This window comes from Protopterus annectens, chromosome 3.part0 (assembly GCF_019279795.1).
Source record: "Protopterus annectens isolate FY-2018-M chromosome 3.part0, PAN1.0, whole genome shotgun sequence".
Lineage (NCBI taxonomy): Eukaryota > Metazoa > Chordata > Ceratodontiformes > Protopteridae > Protopterus > Protopterus annectens.
This window is the reverse complement of record NC_056731.1, coordinates 263,162,291-263,188,817: the sequence shown is the minus strand read 5'-3', so window position 1 is coordinate 263,188,817 and position 26,527 is coordinate 263,162,291. Positions and strand designations below refer to the sequence as shown.

Genomic DNA, 26,527 nt, shown 5'->3' with positions numbered 1-26,527 from the left:
TTTTATTTAATTTCTCTTTTTCCTTTTTGACTTCTGGACAATTTTGACTTTTTTTTTCAGATTTTGCTGTCAAGAGTCTAGTTTGCAAGTCTAGTGATTCAGATTCCCACTCTCTAACTTTGTTTTTGTATCAGCTAAGGGTCTTATCAAATAAATGCATTTTTAATGAGTCCCATACCATGACCCTACTGATTTCTGTTGTATTATTAATTTCAAGAAATATTTGTAGTTCCGACAACATCCAGGGTCTGAATTCTTTAATTTTCATGATATATGATGGAATTCTAGTTGAGAAGATTAATGGTTTAAACTCTATTTGGAGTTTCGTTATCAGTGAGTCATGATCTGAGAAGGGGCATGGAATTATTGAGAAGTTGATTTTTGTTTGTAAATCTTGAACTATGAATAATTTGTCTATTCTGGTTTGTGTTCCAAATCTATGGTCTTTATGGGAAAATAATAAAGATTTATCATCTTTTATTTTAAAAGTGTCTATTAAATGAAATGAATCAATCCATGTTTTTAAGGATTTTGAAATAGTTGCTATGTGAAATGATTTCTTGGTGGTTTCAGAAGCTTCTAGGATACAATTAAAATCTCCTCCCAATATTAGGTTTCCTTTATAATTGTTGGAAATAAAATCTAGGTGTTTTGTAACTGTTCCTGCTCCAATTCCTGTGAACCAATATAGATTGGCTAAAGTCCATATTCTGTTATTAAATTTGACTATAAAATGCTAGTAGACCTTCTTCGTCTTCATATTTATAAATAACTTTTGGAGTGATTATGTTTTTCTTCCAGAGAATTGATACTCCTTTTGTCTTTTTTCTATGGGAGGATTGAGCTAAGATAGTATAGTCCTTAGTGTTCCAAATAAAGCTATCATTAGTCTTAAATGCATTTCCTGGAGAAATAGTACTTGTGCCTTATATAGATTTAAATATTTTAGTAAGTTTGATCTTTTACTTGCATTATTTAAGCCATTAGTATTTAAGGATACAAATGTTAAATCCATTTCAAGTTATGGTTGGAAGAAGCATTTTGTTTCTTTTTTAATTATAGTTGTTATATCATATAATCTGATGAAGATGGATGCTATTTTTATGTGTGTAAACTTAGAAGTGCTATTCAATGTTCTTTCTTCTTTAAATACAAGTAGAGTAGAATTCTGGTCAGGCTTTAAAAAGTACTTTTATAAAACATTAATTCTAAAGTATCAAATGCAAGTAAATATGAATTCTCCATTAAATATGAAATGAAAGTCATTCCTAATTCAATAGATAAAGATAGATCTATTGGATTATCACCCATACCTTTAACCAACAATATCAACAGAGCTCCATATGTTAAATTATTGTATGGAGAATTTTCTTAAAAGAGATATGAAATTCTATATTATTCTATTATTATTCTATATTATTTTATACATTAGGATGAATTACTCATAGTGTAAACAACTATTTTAATGACTTAGAAAATATCCAATATAGTTACCCTTAAGAGTTCTTAAACATGTAATGTATTTACAGCTATATTAAGTAATTAAAATATGTCCTGAGGGATTTTCTTTTTTTTCTCTTTTCCCCCATTTATTATTATTTTTTTATTAGTTCAAGGTTGTATAGTGCCAAATCTTGTTTATTATACACTATAATGTTAACTCATTTAGGTACTATAACCTGTAAGTATGCTACTTAATGATGCCTCGTTGGAATTGATTCTGGATGGAGAAACTAAACCAGGTTCTCTCATATGTTATTTACCTGTTTACAAACCGGTTTCTCTATCTCTATGTATATATACAGTGACTTGTTTGGATGTCATGAATATTTACAGGTTTGTAACTGAAGATGTGTATTACAGTATGTAATGTAATCAATCAGATTATGTCCTTGGAGTTTCAGGCATGTTATTTACACCTATTAGGTATGTTTATACATTAATCTGTGAAAATTACTAACAATAGTGTAACATGTAAAGGTTTAAACCAAATTAGGGTACAAGTAGGCCTTGTAGTAGTGTAGAACAGTGTTTTTTAAGTGAAAACTGTATGAGCTTTCATTAAGTAGATATGTTCTAAAGTTAATTTATTCCAGGAGCATAACAACGTTTGTCTCATTTCTGTGCATAAAATTTCAATTGTGTAGTTGCCAATATGCATTTTCTTTTCTTTATAAATCCATGCAGATATTACTTTGGATGTCAGAAGCACTAAATTGTGTTCATTAAGCGATCTTCTAACAAGTTATTCACATCACTTACTGTCTCTTTAACTATATTTCCTTATAGATTCAAAATGCTTTTTATTAATACTTTTGTTCTATTTCTAATTACTGTGTTATGTCCTTTTTAAATAGAAGTCAACAGTATAATCATCTCTATATAAGATAGCATGTCTATACAAATTAATTAATATATTATCAAAGATTAAATTTGTTAACATGCAAATTCTCAAAGTAAGTAGTTTATCAGAAGTCAAATGAGTTTGCAAGTGTATGATTACAGTAAAGCTATAACTTCTAAGAATGTTACTTTTCAGTATGCACTGGAGATTGTCATTTACAACTTAACATATGTTGTATAACATTTATAAGACACACAGTTCCAAATATCACATTTTACTATTTATAACAATTTAATTAAGCAAATCTGTTGAAATGCATAGATATTAAGGGACTATTTAAGAACATATATATATGTCATCTGAGTAGAATAATTCAGAAGGTATTTTAAAATTATCTATGTCATATTGTTCATTTTTCCCTCCTTTTTTTCTCTCTTTCTTCCTTTCCCTTTCTCCCTTAATTTACCTTCCTGTTACATGGACTAAACATCATGACATCTAAATGATTATTTTGTGCATAATTAAATATACATTGCAGATTCAGAAATTATGAATAGATTGTCATCAGTAGTTTCAGATGCCATGACAACTTAAACAAAGCATTTGACCAAAGTTGGAATTTTCACGAGGGATTGAAAGATAGAATTGCCCTCCTCTTTATACGTAAATCTCAGGGGCAAGTTTAGCATGCCTTGTTTTGACTACAAACATTTTAGGTCAGTTTGGCTTGAACCCAGAACAAAATACTCCAGTATCCTCTATACTCTGCAGTCTGACTAGGCACAGGGGAATATACTGGCTTATATTTGAATCTGAGGAGGAAGCTCCAGGTGGTGGTGGCAGGAGGGGAACCTACAAGTTGGGGGCTTGTGAAGCTAAGAGAACCATTGTCTGCAGAGGAACTCCTGCCAAGGACAGCAATTAAGGAAGAGTCACCAGACAAGCCATTGCCTGTTAGACCAAAACCTAACACACCTAAATACAGTGAAGCTGACTTAATTAGCACTGGATGGCAGAAGCATACCTAGGGTGGGGTAAAGGGAGCAAAGTGTTAGATGGCATAATTAGTCAATGGCAATTGGTCTTTAGTGTATTACTGGTACTGAATTTCTGGGCAGAAGTGATGCATTTTAGTTGACATTTTCTTGTTACAAATGGTGTATAAAGCAGAAAACTACATTTTTTTTCTTACTTTTCAAGTCCATGAAGGATCTTTTTTTCTTTTGCTTCTCAATTTTAAGTTGAAGTAGAAGGCACCACATCAGATGACACAATGGGCACCAGAACAGGTAGCTACAGCTCTGCTGGGCAGCCTGACTGCAAGTAGCTGAGCATCAGTAGGACAAGTGAAGGTTAGGCTTGAGACAGAAGAAAATGTCAGATATGTAATTTTGGATAAATTAAACAACAGAGGAGCAAACACTAGATAAGCCAACATCAAATGGATTAGTACTAGAAGAGTTTGGCTAAAAAAACTCTGTACGAGACAATGGCTGATTACCAATGAAGCAAAAATTTACTGTAGGTGTATTGCTCTCTCTTTTTTTTATTTTTCCTTTTTTCATCCCCACCAACAGCAACTCAAACTTATGAAAAGACATGGCTTATCAGTGCTATCCTGTCTCTGAGCAGAGGCACCCTGCATTCCAGTGCTTTCACAGATTTATAGACTTACAAAGCAGAGTCAAACCATGGACTATGATCACCCTGCCAATCCCCACCCTGCATAGGACACCTCCTGCTTCCAGAAGGGGAAATCACATCAGGTCTAGGATGAATGTATAGGTACCCATACAGTCAAGACTTGCCTTAAGTAAGTTTTAATCAAATAGTCTTTAAAGCATCTTAGAGAGTTCACGGGGCAGTTAGTATAAACTTAAGCCTCATCTCCTTTAGCCAAAAGCAGAGGTTTCCCTTCTTTTTTTGTTTTAAATCAGTACTAATAAAAGTAATTCAGCAAACCTAGGTAAACAAATATAACATTTAGTCTGTCATAAACATGACACTCAGTCTGTTAAAGCAGTGTCTAACATCTCTCTAATAAACATTATAAAGACAAAATAATAGTAATCTCCTAGCTCTTTAATCTTTCTGATATAGCAAAATGTTAGCAGTGAGCTATTTTAACTAGAAGACTAAAATATTTCAATTTTTCCTTGTATGTATACAGTTCTACTTGTACTGTAGCGTCAAGAACTGTCTTTTGAAGTCTGTACAGTGCTTCATTTCTTTCAAATCATTCCTTTTTCAGTTCAGATTATATTTTGTCAAAACGGCAGCAGCATTTCAAGGGCACAATTAATATTTAAACTGATATTTTAAATGAGTAGCTTATCAGTTGCCAAATGAGTTTGTACAGAGGTTACTGCAAAGATAACATGTTGCAAGAAGTAATATGTATATTTTCGTGTGTCTAGAGACTGTCATTTGCAAGTGAACATATAAAATGTAACATTTATAGAGCAGACAGCTTATGGAGTCAGCGTGTTAAACTGAGTAATACTTTTTAATCAGGCAGCTTCATTTAAGTGCACATGTAGTTTGGGGACATTTCAGTTGAGTTTCCAGGTATGTGTAATCCAATGTGGGTAGCTCATAAAGTATTGACGAGTTGTCTTACTATGTAATTTAATTTATCCTTCCTTAGGTTATATTTCAATGTAATAACTAAAAACATTACTTTTTTTGTTATTTGTTATCTGCAAGGCTAAATGCACTTCGCAGATTCAGAGTGCCCATAGAAACTGCCACAATTGTTTTCTGTTGCCATGGCAACGCAAATATAGCGGTTCCTAAGCAGTGAATGTTAAAAAACTGAAATAGTTTGCGAGGCTAATAGAATGTAAAAAAAGTTTCACTTCTCTCAACCAACAGTACATTTTTCCCTCCTCTTTTATATTATACTAAAAAGAAATAATTCAACTGGCATATGTATACAAACGAAACATTTCAGAGTTAATCGAGAACATGTCCTGTAACCCATAAGCATAACAGTGTCCATCATCAATCTATTAAATATTGTAATAACATCTAATTGAGTCCACTTTTCCTATTAATCTACCCTATAACTAGATTACTTTGACTATTATTTATCTTTGTAGAGGTAGTGGGTTATTAAATATATACAGATTATATTAGTATAGTAAATAGGAAAGAATATAGAAATGGAGACAAGATGCAGATAAAAATAAATAATGAGAAAAAAAAGAGAAAAAAAAACACACACACATACTGTGTTGATTAACAATTTATATATTTTATGTGCTATATAACCCTCCTTCTGAGAAAAAAAGTACCCTGTTTTACATACCTGAGGTAATGTGAAAATGATCATGTCATCTATTTTCAAAAAATATAGATAAAGATTCCAGTAGTTAGTTACCTTTGTTTTAAAATTCCAAGCAGGAATATTGGTCCTTTAAAGTAATATTAAAAAAATTCATATCATAGTAGATGCTTTGAGAGATTTGGCTGTAACAGTATCAGTCTTTTGCTTCTCCTTTTTGACATCTGTCCAGACATTTGTTTATTTTGTTCTCTTGAGAGAAGGTGACATCCAATCCATATCTTCTGGTAAAGTAATTACATTATTAGTTTTAATAAATGAAGAGGCTTCCTCTAAGTCAATAAAAGTCCTCATCTCGTTGCTATACAGTAGTATTATGTTAGCTGGATATGCAAGTTTGCCTTGATGTTATTTTGTTTCAGAAACTTTATCATTGGCCACACTTTTTTCCTTTGTGCCATTATTCTAGATGAATAGTCGTTATCAAATCTTATCAGGCTCTGTTTATATTTTAGAGGTGCCTTCCTCCAAGCAGATCTTAAAATCAGTTCCTTGTCCAAGTATGAAAGAGATTTGATAATTACTGACCTAGGAGGAGAGTTTGAGTTAGTGGCAGGTTTCCCAAGAGCTCTGTGTGCCCTTTCAATACCAAAGGAAAGTCCTTCTTTTAAATTTAAAAAAGTCAGGGATCCAGCTTGATAAAAAGGAAATAATATCCTCACCTTCTGTGTTTTCAGGTAATCTGAAAATCCTGATGTTATTTCTCCTCTCCCTATTTTCCAAGTCATCTACTTTATTAACCAACCAAGTGTTTTGTTTAAGAAGCAATTCTTTTTGTGTTTCCTCTTACTTAAGTCTGCTTTCTAAGTCATTTAGAGAAATCTCTGTTCCTGTTATCCTTGTCTGGTGGTGATGTAGGATTTCCTTGAGAGTGTTAGTCTGTTTTTAACTGCTTGTTTTAAGATTTTCTAGGTTTTCTTAAAATCATCCATCTTCAAAGACAGCTCCTGCAGGGTAGGTGTCACCTGTTGTAGTTCCTTCTTTAAGGTAACATCCTGGTGAAAATTCTTTGAGTTACTCATTTTAACAAGTGAGTATATCTCCAAGCTTTTTGGCAGGAAATTATTTCTATAACTTCACCAAAGTTTCTAATTATGTAACTTAGTCATTTATCTATAAGATTGTATATTTTGAAGAAAAAAAAAAGTTTTTCCTGTTTTATTTAACTAGTTATATGGAGCTCTAAAATACTGCTGCTTTCAGGTAGCAATTCAGGCTCCACCCCCAATTCCCCATATTCTGAGGTACAACAATTAAGCAATAACCCATGTCTGGGTGTGGGTAATGCTTGATTTGCCCACAGTTGGTGTGGTTTGGTCACAAGGGTGAAGCCCGAGTGGCTAAACAAAGACAACCATGGGTAAATCTAGCATTACCCACACCCAGACGTGGGTTATTGCTATTATACAATGACATTATTTAAGAAAAAAAATACTTATTTTTCTTAAATAATGCCTTTGTATAATACCTGCATGCTGCCTTTTCACGGTTTTCCGCTATCCTGTGGCTTTTTCTGATGTACTGTACATGCGTATGCTTACGCAGTACATCAGAGCTGTATAGAGGAAGCAATGGAGAAAGGAAGATCTCCTTTGCGTTTTAAAGCTGTCTCGCTATGTTAAATAAGTTTAACATAGCGAGATATCTTCAAAAAAGGCAACAGAGAAAGGAAGATCTCCGTTGCTTTTTTTTAAAGATATCTCTCTATGTTAAACGTATAACATAGCAAGATTACAGCAACGTTGCTACTCCGTTCTCCGTTGCTACCTAACACAAACAAAAAAAAAATCAAGACTTATACTAATGGAAAAAGTCTGGGCAACCGGACCTTTTTCCATCAGTATATGTCGGATTTACAACGGGCACGCTGGTTGGGCTGGCCAATTAGTGTGCATGTTTTGGAATACTAATCGGCAATCATTGTATAATCTAAGATTTGGTATATGTAAGTTGAAGGCATGTATGGGTACAGTGTGCCATATAAAGTTTGATGGGGGGAGTGGGTCATGGAATTTTGAATAAGCCTCTTGTTCCATTTCACTCTTTGCTTTTATTGTCTTTAGTGTTCCCGTGCAATTGGCAGTAAAGCATGCTGTATATCTACAAGCGATTGTTAACATCTAACCTATAGAGAGAATTTGTTATTTTCATTATCTGCTGCCAGACCAATACTGTGTCAGCTGATACCCCTGCAGATCTTCCCATCTCAGAGTACACATACATTTTTACAAGTACTTCAGATGGCATGCACAATAGAAAGAACATTTTGCAGCTTTTTCATGATTGTTATGTAGCCATCTGATGTACAAAAATAAATTAACTCTTTAGTTATACATCTTCAAAAATATGGTTTAGTAGGGAAACCATATGACTACAAACTCAGTTTTACTTTTTCATGTTTAAATGTATGCCCATTTGTTTAATAGTTATTGCAATAAACACTGTATCCTAATAATGCATAAAAGTAAATGTATGTATTTATGCAGTGTTTTCTTTAACTTCCAGCACCTGGTGGGACACGCATAGATGATGGTGACAAGACAAAAGTAACTAATCACTGTGTATTTGGTGCAGAGGAAAATGAAGATTCAATCCGTAGTTATGCTCAGGTAAGACTCTCTGTTTCATAAACACACACACAGACACACACACACACACACACACACACACACACACACACACACACACACACACACACACACACTTTCCATTTGTTTGTGTAAGTAACATGTTTTCTTCAGAAATTAAAAAGTTGAAACACTAATTTTCTTTCCCAACTATAGGATTCAAAAATATGTAACGTGCAAACAAATGCCATAGAACTTTTATTGTTAATATAGCTCTTGATGAAATGATAGGAAAAGCAATTTAATGTTTTGTCATGTTTCAGCAGTACTGTCTAAAGATGTTTGGAAATTGTATACCCCTTTCTGATGCTTTTATACTGTACTGCAGTGTATTCACAGTGCTGCCTAAAGCTATATTAAGTCATTTGTCAATATATTTTCCATTTTTATTTGGAAGTGATAACTCCTACAGCTATCTGCATTTTGTAACTATGCACAAGAGTTCGATCTAGTAAAAGATGATTCTTGTGCAGTGGATGGCTTTCCGTTTCTTACCTGGCACTGATATTCTCCCATGAAACACATATAGGTGACTCTACTACCAGTGTAAGCATGCATTTGTGAAAAAACCCTTTCATTTCATGATTACGACCATACTGGCATGAAAAAACACAAAATGAATGGAGTACTTATCAAGATATGAGTTGTTAACAAAACAAAGAAAGCAGTACTGAATAAGTGATAATAGCAAAAAAATTAAGTGAAATCAACAATTAAACTCATGCTTTTCAATAATACTCTTATTAAAAAACTAAAATAACAGAGGAAATGGAAGATTTTTAAGTATGACTGTGTACCGCACCTTATATTATGTTTGTAGCCCAGGTGTAGAACAGCACTTGCAAAGCCATAGCTGGTTCATTTAATGCCTGATATTCTTCCCTGATCTAGCATCTCTCAACCTCAATTCTATGCTGAGGAGCAAAAGGGGAAAAAAAAGGCCTTGGATGACTATAGTACAGTCACACTTTACCTACTTATTAGAAGGGGGCAGATGTGCTCTTTGGACCACCACGATAATCATCTTAGTAGCCATTATATCTAGGAGCTATTTCTGCTTCTGGCTCAGATCCATTCTGGTTCATAAGCCATTCTGGTAACTGCCATTTAGATTTAGCTTTGCCCCAACATTTTTAACAAATGCAGATCCAAAGTTGCATCTCATCATACATTGCAGGCAGCCAAGATATACCCATTGATAGATAAATGGCTCATAGATGAACCTATGGGTCTGGCTCTGACTGATCAACAAGTCTTATTATTCCACTTTCTAAACATTACAGTGAATCTTGCAAAGCTCCACTTAAATCCATCACCACAGCTGAGACAAACTTGCATGCAGATCAAATTTTCCATTAATAAAATAAGAAAGAAAGGGCCACGGCTCTAAAGGCAAACCAAAACTTTAATGTGTGGGTGCTTTCATTCACTCAAATCAAATGAACTTCTTCAGACCAATTCAAGCAGTAAAACCCCTCCTTATATAACCATGAAGTCACATGACCAATAGAATGCATTGCATCACAAGTTTAAAACTCGTTGTTAAAAGGCATATACATATTTATAAAGATATTTACATATACTTTAAAAGTATTTTTAAGTACAAAGTGGAGCATTATTAATATATAAAAACAAAAAGGTGCATCCATACAAACCTATAAGTACATAAAATATTTTATAAGAACATTCTATACTGAATTTCATAAATTCATTCAACGTAATAAACTTTTAAGCTTGAGTAAACACATAACAGAACATTGCTCATTAAGGCCTAGATAACTGTGCATTTAAAGTAAGTTGCTACCATAACTCTATATTTAAAGGGATGTATGCCCACCTCTAGGGCTCTTCATCACCTGGTCGATCACCTTAAATTTAAAGTGGTGTCCAGGGTTGTCCCTAATGTGGTTGACCAAAGCATTATTTTCTGTGTTTCTATTTATACTATAAATGTGTTCCTAGATCCTTTCTTTGAACCTACGATCGGTTTTGCCGATCTAAAACGCAGGACAGAGTTGATATCTTGCCAAATATACCACGCTTTTAGAGTTACAGTCATGTCTAGCAGTGAGCAAAAAATGCCTATTAGCAATTGTATAGTTCCCTACCTATATCTGTGTACCTACAAGAGGCACATGCTTCACATTTAACCATTCCTGTTGTACAAGTTATGCTCTTTCTTCAATATATTTTTTTAAGTTAGCTCCTTTTCAATACACAACTCTTGGTAGGGCACCCAATTTAGATCTAAGATCTGTGTCTTCCATAAGGATACACCATTTTTTTTACAGGGTGCCCCTTATGGACTCACCATAAGGTGTATATGTAGTAATGAAGCTGACCATATACCTATTCTTATCCCTATTGTTATTACTGTGCATTGGCATATTTATGTCAGCACTATTACCCTCAGAGGTGGCAGGGCTAAGCGGATGAGCTAATAAGGCTAGTGGTCACAAAATGGGTGAGAAGTGTCCCTCCCTTCTTTTTATTTGGACCTCTTTTATGAGTCCATGCAGTAACACTTCTGGATAGCCCCTTCTTTCAAACATTTGTTTTAAATTATTGCATTCCTGCACAAATTCTATATCCAAGGTGATCATCTGCGCTGTCCTAACCAGCTGACCTTTGACTATAGATTTTTTTCTGGTATTGTGGATGGCAGCTTGTGTAATGTAAAAATGAGTTTGAGTAATATTTCTTTCTATGAATTTTAGATAGGTAGCATCCCCTTGAAATGTCCTTAGTTATTTCCACATCCAAATAAGCAATCTTTACCCTGTCAAAATTGGATGTAAATTCCAGGAAGGATGTGCTGGCATTCATCTCGTCCACTATTTCTTTAGCCATAGTTTCATCTCCATTTATGATCATAAATATATCATCCAAAAATTGCGTATAATACACGATTTTATCTTTGATGTTACTTCTGGTAAACACAGAATGGTGTTCCCAGAAGGCCATAACTAGGTTGGCGAAACTACTGCCACATGTGGACCCAATAGCTATTCCCCTTTTCTGTAAATAGTATGTACCATTAAATATGAAAAAATTATTCTGCAAAATGAAGCATAGTAGTTCTTCAACTAATCTAGTTTCATTTGCAGAGGCACCTCTTTCTACTAACACATCTACCACCCATTCAATTCCAGAATTGTGGGGGGTAACTGTGTAAATGTCTTTTACAGCCATAGTTAAAAAAATTGAGCTCTTCTCTACATTCCTGATTATTCATGTCCCATAAAAATGACCAGGAGTCTTTACACATTTGGTGTTCCATTGCTACGTATTTTTTCAAGATACCATCAACCACCTTAGCACAAGCATATGTGGCTGAATTTCTCCCGTCAATTATGGGGCATAGAGGGGGGTTAGCATCTTTGGAGTGTTGATGTTGTTAAATAGTTAAACACATCCAAGTCTGTTTGACCACAAATAAATAAATCATTAATGTAACCTCTTATTTTCCTGTATGCTACATTAAATTCATTTAAAGACACCATTCCATAACTGTCCCGTTACAGCATTTCCTCCATTCGACAGTTATAATCATAGTCATAAATACTAGCCCCCTACCCTTGTCTGGCTTCATGACTCTGATATTGGCAGGCCTCAAAGCATTTAGTTCCAGTACATTTTCATCAGTCATATTCTTTTGCAATCCCCCATGAGCATAAAAGCTCTTTAATTTATTTCTGAAATCAATTTCACATATTTTTTTCGAATAGTGCTAGTGTGGGATGCAAGGGTGGGTTAAAGTACTAGGGACCCTGGTGTCATTCACATTATTCATTTCACAACCATGAAATAAAAGCTGTAAATTTAACTTATGGATGTAAAGTTTAAAGTCCATCAATACAGTGCCTATATTTGCTTTCTGCACTGGTATAAATGTTAATCCCCTTGCTCAATTAAATTAGGTTCTATAGTCACAGTAGTAAAGTTAAATATATTAAAATCACCTTCCTGGTTAGTTTGAATAACAGGACGTCCATCTACTTCACTGTGGTTGTTTTCCTCACCAAAAGTAACAGTCTCATGCTCATTTTCTTCAAACTGTACTTCCCAGTTTGCTATTATCTCCATTTGTTGTAGCAGTTGTTTTTGCGCAATTTAACCTTCCTTTTGATGCCTCCTCGTTGCATTTGACTGTTGTTGTTGTACGTAGGAACATGAAAATGTTGTTCCTCTAAAACTCCATTGATGTTTCTCCCTTGCAAACGCTCACTTTTTCTTAGCTGGCTTGCCCCTTCCTGTTCCTCTGGTTTAATGACATCACCAGTGACATCACCAGTGGGCAGATCCACCTCAGCCTCCTCATGCATATTAATATTAACAAATTTTACATTAAACAGGTTGCATCTAGAGTGAAAAGTTTCTATGGTCTTTGAATAACAAGTTGGTTTAGCACATTTTTGTCTAAAGGTTTTAGGTCTGATGGTAGCAAGCAGTACACTGGTACCTCTTGTGAGTCCCTATATAGGAATACTGTAGTGGATGAAAGAAGCCACCGGAGTACCAATATGTGTTTACTAATGCAAAAGGTTTAGCACTGTTTCTGAACCATGAGGTTTTAATTATTTATGTATGTATGTATAGGTTCATAGGTGTTTACTAAGCTAACAACCACAAGGGCCTTTTTAAGCCTAGCATGCATCCCAAATTTCTGACAAGTTCTGGTACCCTTGATAAGTAGTGCAAGTAGGGGATTTGGGGATGAAACATTTACAAGCAGAGGCTTGGGAGATGAACCATTTACAGGTTGCCTGTGTCCATTAGAGACATGGGTGCCAAACTAGGGATGAATTTCCTGTTCCCCATCCAGTTGTCCAAGTTGCACTTGAATTGGGTTAGGAAGGAACTCTGCTTCACATGGACAAGGGAGCCTGTTCCAGAGAAGGAGTAGTCTCTGAGATACATATCTGTCGCTACATCAGGACCTATTTATATCATAGGCAAGGTTTAAGTCTTTAAAATTAGTAATTCTGTTGCTGCTTGTTTTGTGGATATGCAGGAGGTCCATCAGAGTGGGGTCTGACAGTGCTCTGTATACCAGGCATAGATCTCCCTTCAAAAGCCTGTAGAGGACAGAATACAGAGATGGGGCTTTGAGGTGGTCTGTACAGGACATTTTATTTACACCCTGTATTATTGTAATGAGGAACCTCTGTGGATGTTTCAGTTGTTGGATATGCCTGGTTAGGTGCAGGGGCATTGTACTCAATGATAAGTCTGATTAATGCAGAATATAGTGGAACCATGACTTCCTTGGACCTAGATACCATACCGTGTGTGTTTAAGTTGTGCAACATAGAAGGATTTCCTTACAACTGTAGACAGTTGATGGTCAAAGGCTAGATTACTGTGCATGTGTGTCCCTACGTCCCTGACTACTGGGTTAACTCTAAGGGGTGTGTTGCCAATATGATAGTTACTAGGGGTGGATGACTTCCCGAAGGATAGTATTATGCATTTCTTGGCATTTAGTTTTAGTTCATGGCTCTGACACAAGTTATTTGTTTGTATCATCCCCTCCTGGAGAACATTTGTGTCCGTGTGGTATTCAATGGCAGCTCCTAATTGCAGTCATCTGCAAATTTAGTCAACCAGAGACCATTGACATTGGCCTTGACTTCAGAGAAGTAAATGCTAAAAAGAAGTGGTCCGAGGACCGATCCCTGAGGGACTCCAATTGTGATTGGCATCTTTGTAGAGGTAGCCTCTCCAGTTCTAACTTCCTGGGTCCTGTCTGTGAGCCACTTGGCTATCCACCGGGTGACATATGGGTTTGTACCTAACCTCTCAAGTCTGTCAAGAATGCCCAAGTGGAGTACTGTGTCAAATGCCTTGGCCAGGTTAAGTCAGGCAATGTGATCCATTTTACTCTCATATCTATTGCTTTGGTGACCTTCTCAAAGACATCCACAGGTTGAGTGGGTATGACCTGCTCTTGAAACTAAACTGGGTTGGGCCCAGTGTCTCGAGGTTTACTGTATCATTAATCATTTCTATAAGTCTTTCCATGGCTTTACATATAAGACTAGTGAAACTTACGGGTCTGTAGTTTCCAAGGTCTGTAGATGGCCCACCTTTGTGTAGAGAGATAACTGTTGTTCTCCATTTATGAGATGCAAAGCCTGTTTAGAGGCTACAGTTAAATAGCAATTGTAAACAGCCTGACTATTTAGAAGTCATCCTGGGATATTGTCTGGGTACATTGATGCAGTGTTCGTGGCCTTAGAGAGAGCATTAAGTACCTGTACCCTAGTAATAGCAGGGTGGGGGGGGGTTATATTTGATGGTGTTTCCTGAGGAAAGGTTGAGGGGGAGAGAGGGGTAAAGTTGAAGCTGAATTCATCAGCCAGTAGGTTTTCTATATCTCCTGGCTCAGTATAGGTGGCACCATTTACAATGAGCTCTGCACACAATTGTGTATTGCCTTTGAGATTGTGGACATAATAAAGAATGCCTTGTGGTTGTCCTTGACCTTGGAGGCCAAATTTACCTCAAATTTTGCTTTGGTAGACTTTGTGTCCTCTGAGTTGTTTATTTAGTTTGAGTTGTTTATTTAGTTTGAGAGTGTTTTTATCCTGCTGGGTGCTGGACCTCCTAATTTTTGCCACGATTTTCTTCCTTGTGTCATACAGCCTACTGATTTTGTGATTCCACCAGGGTGGCATATTTTTTGTTAGTTCAGAATTCTTATGGGTGGGTACAGCTGCCTTTATGTAGCTATTAACACACTTGTCTAGAGTTTCTGTGAAAAGTTCTGCATAGGTCGCAGTGTTCTCAGGGTTTATGGGGGTATTGAAATTTTGCCAGGTTATCACTTAATAGCAGGAAGTTAGTCTTAGAGTGGTTCCTGAATATTCTAAGTTTAGCTGGGGGTCCAGGTTTTATTTCTACTTCAAAGGAGACTATTTTGTGGTCTGAACTTACCAGGGAACACATTACAGTAGGGGGCGTGCAGCACTCTTCCATATTAGTGAGAACCAGATTCAGTATGGTTGCACCCCTTGTTGATGTATTGACAATCTTGCCCAGGGAGTTTGTGTTATCCAGAAATCTCTGTGCTTGTACATTTGGTGTTGTATAGTATTCCCAGTTAATAGTGGGGTAATTAGTCATTCATGAATATGGTATTAGGTTGGATGGAGAGTGTTTGCAATAAGTTTAAATGCATGGTATGGGTTTCCTGGGTCATAGAATGGGACTTTTAGCTTGCAAGGAAGTGGTATTGGATTTTGGCTATGGTGATTTAAACATGGAGCAGCTCAAGTGCATTGTCTTGTTTGATCAGGTTTGAGGAATATTTATTTTTGAAGTAAATCGAGACGCCTCCACCTTTGGTCCCTGTCTGTGTAGTAGCTTGTCTAAATGTTTGGGAGGCATTATAACCTTACACTGTCAGCGTGCTGTCTGTGGCTTTAAACCATGTCTTAGTGACCACACAGATGTCATCATTCTCTAATCTCTAGGGTGAAGATAGCTTCTAAGGAGTGGAATTTTTTGTTTGGACTAATATCTTTAGATGTTCTTGGTTTTGATTTGCTATGTTGGAAATACTTTCAGTTTGGCCTTGCCTAAAAAAAGGCAGTATAGGGGAAGACAGTGTTTTAGCTAATATTCGAAAGCCTAGAGGGGAGAGGTGCAGACCATCCCTGGCAAAGCAGTGTGGTTTGTTGACCATTTCCTTCCATGCTTATGCATGTATTTTAATTTAGTGACTGTGTAGATCACGGGTCATAAAAGATCTGTTTCAAACTTAGCACTGTATATAACACACAGCAAGCACCTTTACAACTTGTAAAAACACATAAAAGAAATTGTGTACAGATGTTCTGTAAGTGAGATATATATTTAATTACAGAGGAAAGCAACAACCAAATATTGGAAACAGAATAAATTCTGTAAAGCAGGTGATATCTTCTTTTGTATTATTTTAGTCAATCAATTTTAATTATTACAGTTGTTGAATTGTCATGGAAATAGTTTATTTTATTTAATTATTTGTTTATTGACATTTGGTTACCAGGAGGGTCCAGATGGATAGGTACCCATTTCAGTGGAGGCCTTGGGAGAAAAGCTCCAGAGTATTACAAAAACATTTTAAGAACAATAAGTTTACAGTCTTAAAAAATAATACAAAAACATCTACAGTTTAAATAATTATACAAAATTAAACACAATGTGACAACACTGGTTGAAATATGTAGAACGTATGTGGCAATGATGTAATATATAGAGAAATGCTACCCAGTTTAGAGAAATTTAAAATAAGTTAGTATTAATACAAACAGAAATTGCAATATGGAGTGAGATTAAAAATATGGTTGTGACGAATTTAGATACAGAGTCCGAGGAGAAAAACTGATTGAACTTAGGAAGTGAGCGAAGAAGGGGGATTAAGGATGTGTAAGGTATGAATAGGTACTTATTCATACTTAGGATTTTTATTTATCCTGAGGCTGAGCCAAGAACAAAATCAGCTTTTGGCTAGAAAGCCTTTCAGAATGGTATTAAAGGATTGAAAGGAAGGTATTGACCTGATGGATACAGGTAAGGAGTTCTGTAACAACAGACCATGCCCAGCAGATTTGCTAGGTTTGTGGAGAAAGAGAGAGAAAGATGATTTTGGTCATAGCATAGTGACTGAGTGGGAACAAAGTTGTGTAGAATGGTATTTAGTGATTGACAAGCAGATGGATGCTGAATAATTTTATAAACAGTAAGAAGCTTTGTATGTGTTAATTGATGGGGCAGTGCTAACCAATTTAGGCATTTTAGTATTATAGACTGGTGAATTCTGAAAAGGGATATTTTCTGCAAATGTAGACACTTTATTATAGTATTGTACAAGTTTTCTTTTTATGATGCTTGCAGGTTAATAAGGATGGAAGCATCATAAAGCAGTGAGGGAAGTAGTGGAAAATTTAGTTTTAATTGTATTGCTGAGAAACTTTTTGGCTGTATACAGCAACCATAGATGTTCATAGTGTTACACTGCTGCAGTCATTACACTTGGGTTATCCTGCCATCGGGCAGTCCCGCAGTCGGCCTGAATTCCAAAGTCTTGGTCCGGCGTCGGTTGCTGTCGCTTCTTCCCTGACGTGAGTGCACCAGGGGTATGTAAGATGCATCCGACTCCATTTTCTCCAGTCTTTCTTGCCGCGCGGTGCCCGAAGCAGAAGCAGTTCGCAAGTGCCGGTCGGCCAACTCCTGAGATTTTCGAAGTCGAATTTCAGATCTGAAGTCTTCAATAAAGCTAAGTATCCCATTGGGGAAACTTTTTTCTTGCCTCAGACCGATGTCAGAAAAAGTTAATAATTGTATTTCTTGTGGGAAGCAAATACCTCATAAGGACTTCCACTCTTACTGTATTCCATGCCTAGGCTTTGATCACAACGTCACTAGTTGTCGGTTTTGTGCTAGATTTAACAAACGCACTATAAAAAGACGTTTTGATTTTGCTTTGCACTACTTTGGCCGAAGGTTCAATTATACGATGCCGTCAGATCAGCCGATGACCTCAATACCAAAAAAACGCAAAGACAAGGATAAAGACAGCCATCTGAGGTCCAAAAACCGATGACAAAACCTCTTCTAGGCCAGTGGCCGGTTCACCGGTTCTCAGTGAGGTGCTTTTGCAGCCCCTGACACCCGCTACCTCAGAGCTACAGGCCACTTCCAACTCCCACGTGGAGACATCTAGGCCTCTGGAAACTCAAGGTATTGGGCCTACGGAAACTAATCCCTCAGATGGGTCCGGAGCCGCTGAGCAGGCATCGGCTTCTGAGGGTGTTTTCAGACGTTCACAACTCACCATTAAAACAACAGCCAAGACAAAGGTAGCATTAAAGACAAAGAAACAAGTACAGTATTCTCCTGGACAGTCCTCCATGCCTAAGAAACAGATACTTAAAATGGCCAAAGACCTCATTACTCTAATCAGGGGTTCCCATCCACCTCCTGAGAAAAGGCCTAGGCATGATACAGACTATGACTACTCTGATTAGGTTTCCATTTCCTCTGATTCCTCTTCAGACCAGGGATACTCTCTACCCCACTATGAGGACTCTGATGCTGAAGAATCTATCCCTCCAGCCTCTCCTCCTGAGGATTATTCATTTGGGGAAACTTTACATACCATGAGGGAGCATTTCCATTGGGAAAGCCAGGACTACTCAGAATCCAAGAAAAGGTTCAGGGATTTCCTCTTATTGCCTCAACACAGGCCCCTGGCTATTCTGCCTGTGCTAGATATTGTGGATGATGTATTCTCTGAATCCAGTTTATCTCCTGACTCTTTGCCCCCTGCTCCAGCCAAGCCAGATAGGTATTATAGAGTCCCCGACTCTCACAAGTTTCTTTACAAAAACCCTTCTGCTGATCCAGAAACTATTTCCCAGGGTCCAAAAGGGGTTAAGGCTTCCATTGCAAAAAATTCAGTACCCTCTGACAGAGATTCCAGAGCTTTGGATAGATGGGGGAAGAAAGTATACACTTCTGCAACTTTAGCAGTAAGAGCTTTAAATTGCCAGTTTCATTTGCTTGAGTACCAACAATATTTAATGGCTCAGTTTAAACAGAAAATGCTTGCAAGCACAGAAACTCCTGATTGTAAAGAAATGCAGGATTTATTGTATGCAGTTGAACAGGTGGGAAAACATACTCTGCAATGTGGTTTTGATTCTTTAGAGGCCTCTTGTAGAGCCGCAGTTACAGGTTCTGTAATTCGAAGGCATGCTTGGCTAAAAGAACAAAGTTTACCTGATCATGTTAAGGCAAAATTATTGGATGCTCCTTTACAGCATGATACTTTGATTGGTGTTAAGGCAGAAGAGGTGTTAAAGAAAATGGAGGATAAAGCTAAATCTATGCAAACAGTCAAGGATTTCTTACAGGTACAGCCACCTCGGTTTAGCAGGAATTGGTCAACAAAGAATTGGTCCTTTCCAGTGTCAGACAGGCCACAGAGAGGCAGATACAGACGCCCAAGAGGCAGATCTCAACCCCAAGGCTCAAACAGACAATGACAGTGAAGCACCTCAACCCCAAAAGTGAGGACAAGTCTCAATATTACAGGAAACCGTCACAATGACTTTCCCCTTCGTACGCCAAGCACGTCCCTTTTGGAAGCCCCCTTAGGGGGAAAACTAGCACTTTTTTCTCAAAACTGGCAAACAATCACCCAAGACAAATGGGTCCTGAATATTGTGTCTCAAGGTTATAGATTCCACTTTCATACTTTACCAAGGCTAAAAGGAATGCCAGACCTGCCACAAAATCAATGGGCAGAGGCACAAAAACAAATTTCAGCCCTCATGGACATGAGAGCTGTTCAAAAAGTACCACAACAGGAACAAGGACAAGGATTTTACTCAAGACTCTTCCTCGTCCCCAGAAAGGACAAGGCCTGGAGGCCCATACTAGACCTTTCAATTCTGAATACTTACCTGGATATTCCGAAATTCAAAATGTTGACATTACAGCAGCTTCTACCCATGCTGGGTAAGAAGGCTTGGCTTGTTACTCTGGACCTCAAAGAGGCATACCTGCATGTCCCTATCAGACAAAATTGCAGAAGATACCTCAGATTCAAAGCTGGTACAATGCACTACCAATTCTCTGCACTGCCCTTTGGCTTATCTACTGCGCCCAGGGTCTTCACAAAGTGCCTGGCACCAGTAATTGCATTTTGCAGACAAAAAGGAATTCAAATATATCCATACCTGGACGACTGCCTCATTCAAGCACAGACAAAGGACATTCTTCTACAGCATCTGGCGTTTGTAAAAAGGTTGCTAATTTCTGTAGGGTACACAGTAAACGAAAAGAAGTCAAAACTAGTGCCCTCGCAACAGATTATATTCCTGGGTGCCAGCTTAAATACAACGGCCCAAATGACTTACCTCACGACAGACAAACAAGTTCAACTAACTCAATATTTTCAATTGCTGGCAAGAAAGTCCCATCTCCCTGCAAGAAAAATTCTGCAGGCCCTGGGATTCATGGCATCCTGCATACTACTAATACCATATGCCAGACTGCATATGAGGAAATTACAATGGTACCTGAAAAGTGTTTGGACTCAACACTCTCACAGTTTAGAAGCAGTAATACCAATGATTCCCTGCCTACAACAAGAGTTTCGATGGTGGGCACAGGCAAGTCACCTAAACAAGGGTCACCCTTTCGCCCAACCCACAGCCAGGCAAACTCTAACAACAGATGCTTCGGATTACACCTGGGGAGCACACATGGCAGGAAAATGCATTCAGGGCAAGTGGACCACAGACCAGATGCATCTTCACATCAATCAAAAAGAGATGTTGGCTGTTCAAAATGCCCTAACAGCCTTCAAGGACCTTCTACATCCAGAACAATTACTACTAAAGACAGACAACACCACAGTACACATTACATAAACAAGCAAGGGGGCACACATTCTTATCCCCTATGCAGGCAAGCCATGACCTTGTGGAACACAACTCTAACGTATCAAGTTCACCTACAAGCACAATTCCTGCCAGGAAAGAGAAATACTCTGGCAGACAATCTAAGCAGAAATGTCATGGACCCTCACGAATGGAAATTGAATCCACAAATCTTCAGCATGGTAATGCAAAAGTGGGGATGCCCAGACATAGATCTTTTTGCATCCCCACTGAATTGCCAACTACAAAAATTCTGCACAAGGACTTATCACAAACAAGCATGGAAAGTGGATGCTCTTCTGTTCAGCTGGAAAAACCTAAAAGTTTATGCCTTCCCACCACTGCCTCTCATTTCAAAGGTACTCCTAAAAGCCAGACAAGAAAAACCACAGATGATCCTGATTGCTCCAGACTGGCCACGCCAGCACTGGTACCCTATCTTAAGGAACTTGGCTCAAGGCCCACCATGGATTTTGCCTCAAATTCCACACCTTCTGACTCAACAAAACAATTAGATCCTGCACGGTCAGCTCAAAACCCTAAACCTGGCTGCATGGCAGATACATTAGTCAAACAGACAACACCTCTCTCTAAAGCTGTTATGGATGTCATTCTGGAGGCCAGGAGGCCTCGCACCAGGAAAGCTTACTCAGAAAAATGGAAGAGATTCTGTGCCTGGAACCAGGCTCAAAGCCTTGACCCTCTTGTTCCAAACATTCCTCAGATTTTACAATACTTAACTGAGATGCTGGACAGAGGCCGATCCTTCTTATCAATTAAGATCCACGCCTCTACCATTTCAGCACATTACAACACAGATCCTCCTTTATTCTCTCATCCCTTGCTAAAGCAGTACCTCAGAGGGGCTAAAAACATAAGACCACCCTGGAGAGCACCAACACCAACTTGGGACCTCAATTTCATTGTGGAAAAACTGACCCTACCACCTTTTGAGCCAGCTAATACAGCCGATCTAAAATTTTTATCATGGAAAACAGCTCTGCTCCTGGCAGTAACTTCAGCACGAAGAGTCTCAGAGCTACAGGCATTAATGGCAGTGGAACCTTTTATAATTTTTCATCAGGACAGGGTATCTTTAAGACCAAACCCTACTTTTATGCCAAAGGTGATATCTAGTGTGGCTCTTAACCAAATCATCCATTTGCCAACTTTTTATCCAAATCCCCAGAATAAAGGGGAGAAACTTCTGCATTCTTTGGACATACCCAGGCAGCTACACTTCTACTTGGACAAAACAAAGGCTTTCAGGAGAACTGAGCAACTGTTTGTAGCATATGCTGCAGGATCACATAGCAAGGTTATCTCAAAGCAGACTATATCCAAATGAATAGGACACTGTATTCGGTACTGCTACACACAGCATGGAAAATCAGTCCCAAATAACATTAGGCCACATTCCACCAGGGCAACAGCCACTTCAACAGCCTTTCTCAGAGGAGTACCTACCAAGGAAATTTTGGAGGCTGCAACTTGGAGTTCAGTGCACACCTTTACCAAGCATTACCACCTACCTCTTTACTCTAAATCCAGAGCAGGATTTGCCACTGCATTTCTGCAGGGCCTCATAGCCAATCCTAACTTTTTATAGACCAGCCACCCAACCTCAGCTTTGGGATTCTACCCAAGTATAATGACTGCAGCAGTGTAACACGATGAACATAGTACAGTTTTGTACCTACCATAAATGTAGATGTTCGAGTGTTCACACTGCTGCAGTCCAGGTTACCCTCCCTCCATCCCCTCTGAACTAGCTGGGCTTATCTATACCTTTCTATCCTATGCAACCTTTGGGGTGTATTTGCTGGTAACTGAAGGTATTGTTTTTATTGTATATTTTTGATTAGCAATATGTATTGCCTACCTACTTGGGGGCACCTGACATCTGGGTCAAGAAAAACTGAAGAAAATGGCGTCGGATGCATCTTGTATACCCCTGGCACACTGATGTCAGGGAAGAAGCGACAGCAACCGACGCCGGACTGAGAATTTGGAATTCGGGCCGACTGCGGAACCGCCTGACGGCAGGATAACCCAAGTGTAATGACTGCAGCAGTGTGAACACTCGAACATCTACATTTATGGTAGGTACAAAACTGTACTTTTTTGGTGAGCTTTTTATGCAATTTTGTATATGTAAGTTGAATTTAAGATTATCATCTACTATCATCACTAATAATTTGCTATAAGTAACTTCAATGGTTGTATTATTAAGATAATTTTAAATGTTATTTTTCATGAGAGAGGGTTTTGTGAAAAAAGGAAGTAGTGTAGGAGGGTTGAGCTTGAGGTGTGTCTCACAATGTCATGTTTCAGTGACTGTTAAAGCTTTCTGAGCAATTTGCCAGGTTGTCTGATGTGCATATGAGTGTGGAGTCATCAGCTTGTTGTATTAGGGAGGTCTGTAATTTGGATGTTTGTGAAAATATTAAAAAGGAGTGGACCAAGGATACAGCTTTATGATACACTGGTGGTGAATGGGAGGTATGGAAAGAAGGTTGAGTGCCATTTTACTGACTGATACCTATTGGACAAGTATCCTTTGAACCGTGTCCTAATGAGGGCATTTGAAGTAGAAGTTTGCCATGACAAACTGTGTCGAAGTCTTTAGAAATAAAGAGGAGATTAGTTTGCCATTATCTCTGACTTTATTGAGAGTACGTATAAAGGTTAAAAGTGCAGTGTTATTATTACTGTGGGAAGGACAGCTCTCTTGTGTGGAGGATAGGAGCTCTTCATGCAAGAGATAGTTTAGCAATCATCATACCAATGCATGTAGTTAAGCCATGAAATAAATAGCGCATTACTAATCACGTGACACACACAAAATGTATTTATTTATTTATTTGACATTTGTTTACTGGGAAAGTCTGTCTGGGTCAATGTACACATTTTCAGTGGAGGCCCAGGAAAAAACTCCATACTTGCACACAACTATGCACATATCTTTAACTGATACTGTGGGAAGGTAATATGACTTCATATACAGAGTAATACAGTCAAACAACCATGTACAAAAATATTATAATTTATTTTCTTCAGTAAACAGAGGATAGGCAGTTTACCTTCTTACATAGAGTAATACATATTATTCTTCATTTAATCCTACAATGACAAGTGTTAGCAGGAAAGATGCTCAAAATAAGTAAGTTTAAACCAAGTTGTAGAACTTCTCACCTGAATTAAAATAACTTAAAAAAAAAAAAATATATATATATATATATATATATATATATATATATATATATATATATATATACTTAAAATAAAACTGAGCTTAACCTGGTAGGGAAGCACAGATGGATAGCTAATTTGAGGAATGAGGGCTTTAGCTACAAATTAACTTCCTGGAAAAAATGACGACAACAGCATCAAAAGGCTTCTAAAATTAACACCTTTGAAATAAAAAGTGGTTTATTCATCAGGGCTTCCCCTTTCCCGTGGATGTATGGCAACAAATTCAAACATCTAGATATTGACAGGCTAAATGTTGACCACAAATTATCTAATGTTCAAAATATTGACAGTTAAAAATGTCTAAATGCAGTGGATTGGCAAAACCAAACCACATCCCAAACCAATAATGTTATGTTGTCCTATCTCGCCTTCATTCTTGATGGTTGGGTTCAAAACTGAGCATTGGATCCGACTCGGCCTAATACTAGGCTTTTTACTGTCTTGAGGCTACACCCTGTCCTATGATGCTTGACGACAGTTCCCCAGATCTCATTTGCTGGTTTGGGATTGCTTTTTCGCTGGCTCAGGCTGTCTTTACTATTTTACTTTCGCTGAATATTTTGCTATCTTTTTAGTGCATAATCTTTAACTTCTATAGTTTAGGGTAGAACAGTTTGTGTTTTCATAATCTAGTGTTCCCTTTTTGTTGTGTATTGTCACTGGTTGTAGCTTGTTGTGAGGGCCGTCATTTCTCGCAGGCCTCTTTACTCCCTATCCTGTCTAGCTTCATGTTGTCCTGAATGAATACATTTGACTTGGAGGATTCATTTTTGCCCCCTTTGTTTTTAGCCCTTAGTAGTTAGTGGGCTTTTCTTCCCCCTTTCTACTTCCTTCACTGAGGTTTCATCATTTCAGTTAGAAACATCTTCTCTGGCTAGAGGAGATCATCGTTTAACTTAGAGACCTTCTCCTCTAGTGCTGTTCTTGTTTGTTCCCCTATATAAAAAAAAAAAAAAAACTTTGCTGTGTTAATTGCATTTTTTCCTTCTGCCTTTCAGGGTACTGTTGATAAGTGTACTATTGCCATTTACTTATCCCTTTGGTTGTCTAATTAGTGAAGTATGTCTAAGGATACTGGTAAGGAAGCCAAACAATCTGGCTTTAGAAAGTGTGACTTATGCACACAGACAATGTCACTTACTGATAGCCACACTAGCTGTGTACATTGTTTAGGTGCTGTTCATCTGCAGAACTCCTGCTCCATCTATCATGGATTCATCTCCAGGGTCCTGCAGGAATGTAAAAATAAGCTTATTCTAAGGGGTCTACTCAAGGGACCATTTGATGTGACTATGGAAGGGAATCAGCCCTCAAAATCTTAATCTGAGAAGTCTTCCAACAAATCATCTTCTTCGGCTTTGGATTCTAAGCCAACCAAGATGCCTGAAAAACATGCAACTTCAGACCCAAAGGCTGTCAGGCCCAATAAGACAACTACTCCATCAGTTCCACTAGCTTTATCGGAACCGACTCAGAGCCAAAAAAGGAGCCGGTTCCCAACTTTAGAACTGGTCTACTCAGTGCCCCAGTCATCCCTTTTGCAATTGGTGGCTGATAGTCATAAGTCCTCCACGTTCTCCTCTTGATCCTTCAGGAGTCTCTCAGACAACAATGTGGAGCAGGTGGTCAAGAGGTTGCTTCGGGCACTGGCCTTAGCCAAATTCTCTCAAGTCCAGCTCGGATAGAAGTGGAGCCAACACCTATACCTGCCTTGTTTTCTGTTCCTCCTCCGACTTGGATGAGCTCAGAAATGGAGTGCCTGGAGGTCCTTGTGGAGGAACTGTCGAGTCAGAAAACCACATCTGGTGTCTCGGCCCTGGCTTCTGCTCCGACCTCTTCAATGCTGTCTTCTTTCAAAGGGTTTGGGAGCCAACACTCCCTCGTCGGGTCCGGGGAGGAGAGTCAGATCGGACCCTTGTCAGATCCAACTCTTCCTCTAGGGGCTTTGGCGCAAGGGAGTTCAGCTCCTGCAGCTGCCTCGGAACCATTCTCCTTGGCATGGGGGAGGTCTCCGGGGGCTCTCTCAGGTCAGGACTGCGATGCCTTTTGAGATGATGAGGAGTGTGCTGTCTCCCCGGACTGCTCCACCCTTAACTTCAACTACTTTTCCCCCAAAAGAACCGGCATCAACCTCTGTACTATCCCTCCAGTCCAAGCATAGGGAGCCAATGCCCCAGGACACCCCAGTGGGTGACCCACTCTCTTCTGAAACCTCCCCAGAGTATCCATCTGAGCAGGTCCCTTGGAAGAGGACTTGTAAGAGGAAACGTTTAGACTCCCCTGAGTCTGTCATGTCAGATACAAATTTAGAGGATTCAGAAGGGTCCCCATGGTCACCCTCTGAGGATGTCTCCTTTTCAGACATCTTAGAGATCCTGAAGCAGAGAGGTAGCTGGAAGACCCTCTCCCCTTCTGAAGATGAGTCTGTATATCTGGAGGCATTTGGATCCCGACCCTCCACATCTTGGGTGTCTCCTCCTTTTGACCAACTCCTTGGCCTAGTCAGTCGAAAGGTATG

The 26,527-nt window shown here is 38.3% G+C and overlaps 1 protein-coding gene across 3 annotated transcripts in view; it reads left to right on the top strand.

The window, feature by feature from the left end:
* The window catches only part of BZW2 (basic leucine zipper and W2 domains 2), a 1,069,944-nt gene that overhangs the window by 584,381 nt on the left and 459,036 nt on the right, over positions 1–26,527 (top strand). For all 3 annotated transcript variants that reach the window (XM_044064746.1, XM_044064744.1, XM_044064745.1), the window contains exon 4: positions 8,196–8,299. In XM_044064746.1, the coding sequence (XP_043920681.1) occupies positions 8,196–8,299 (104 nt within the window). The remainder of the gene's footprint in view (positions 1–8,195; positions 8,300–26,527) is intronic.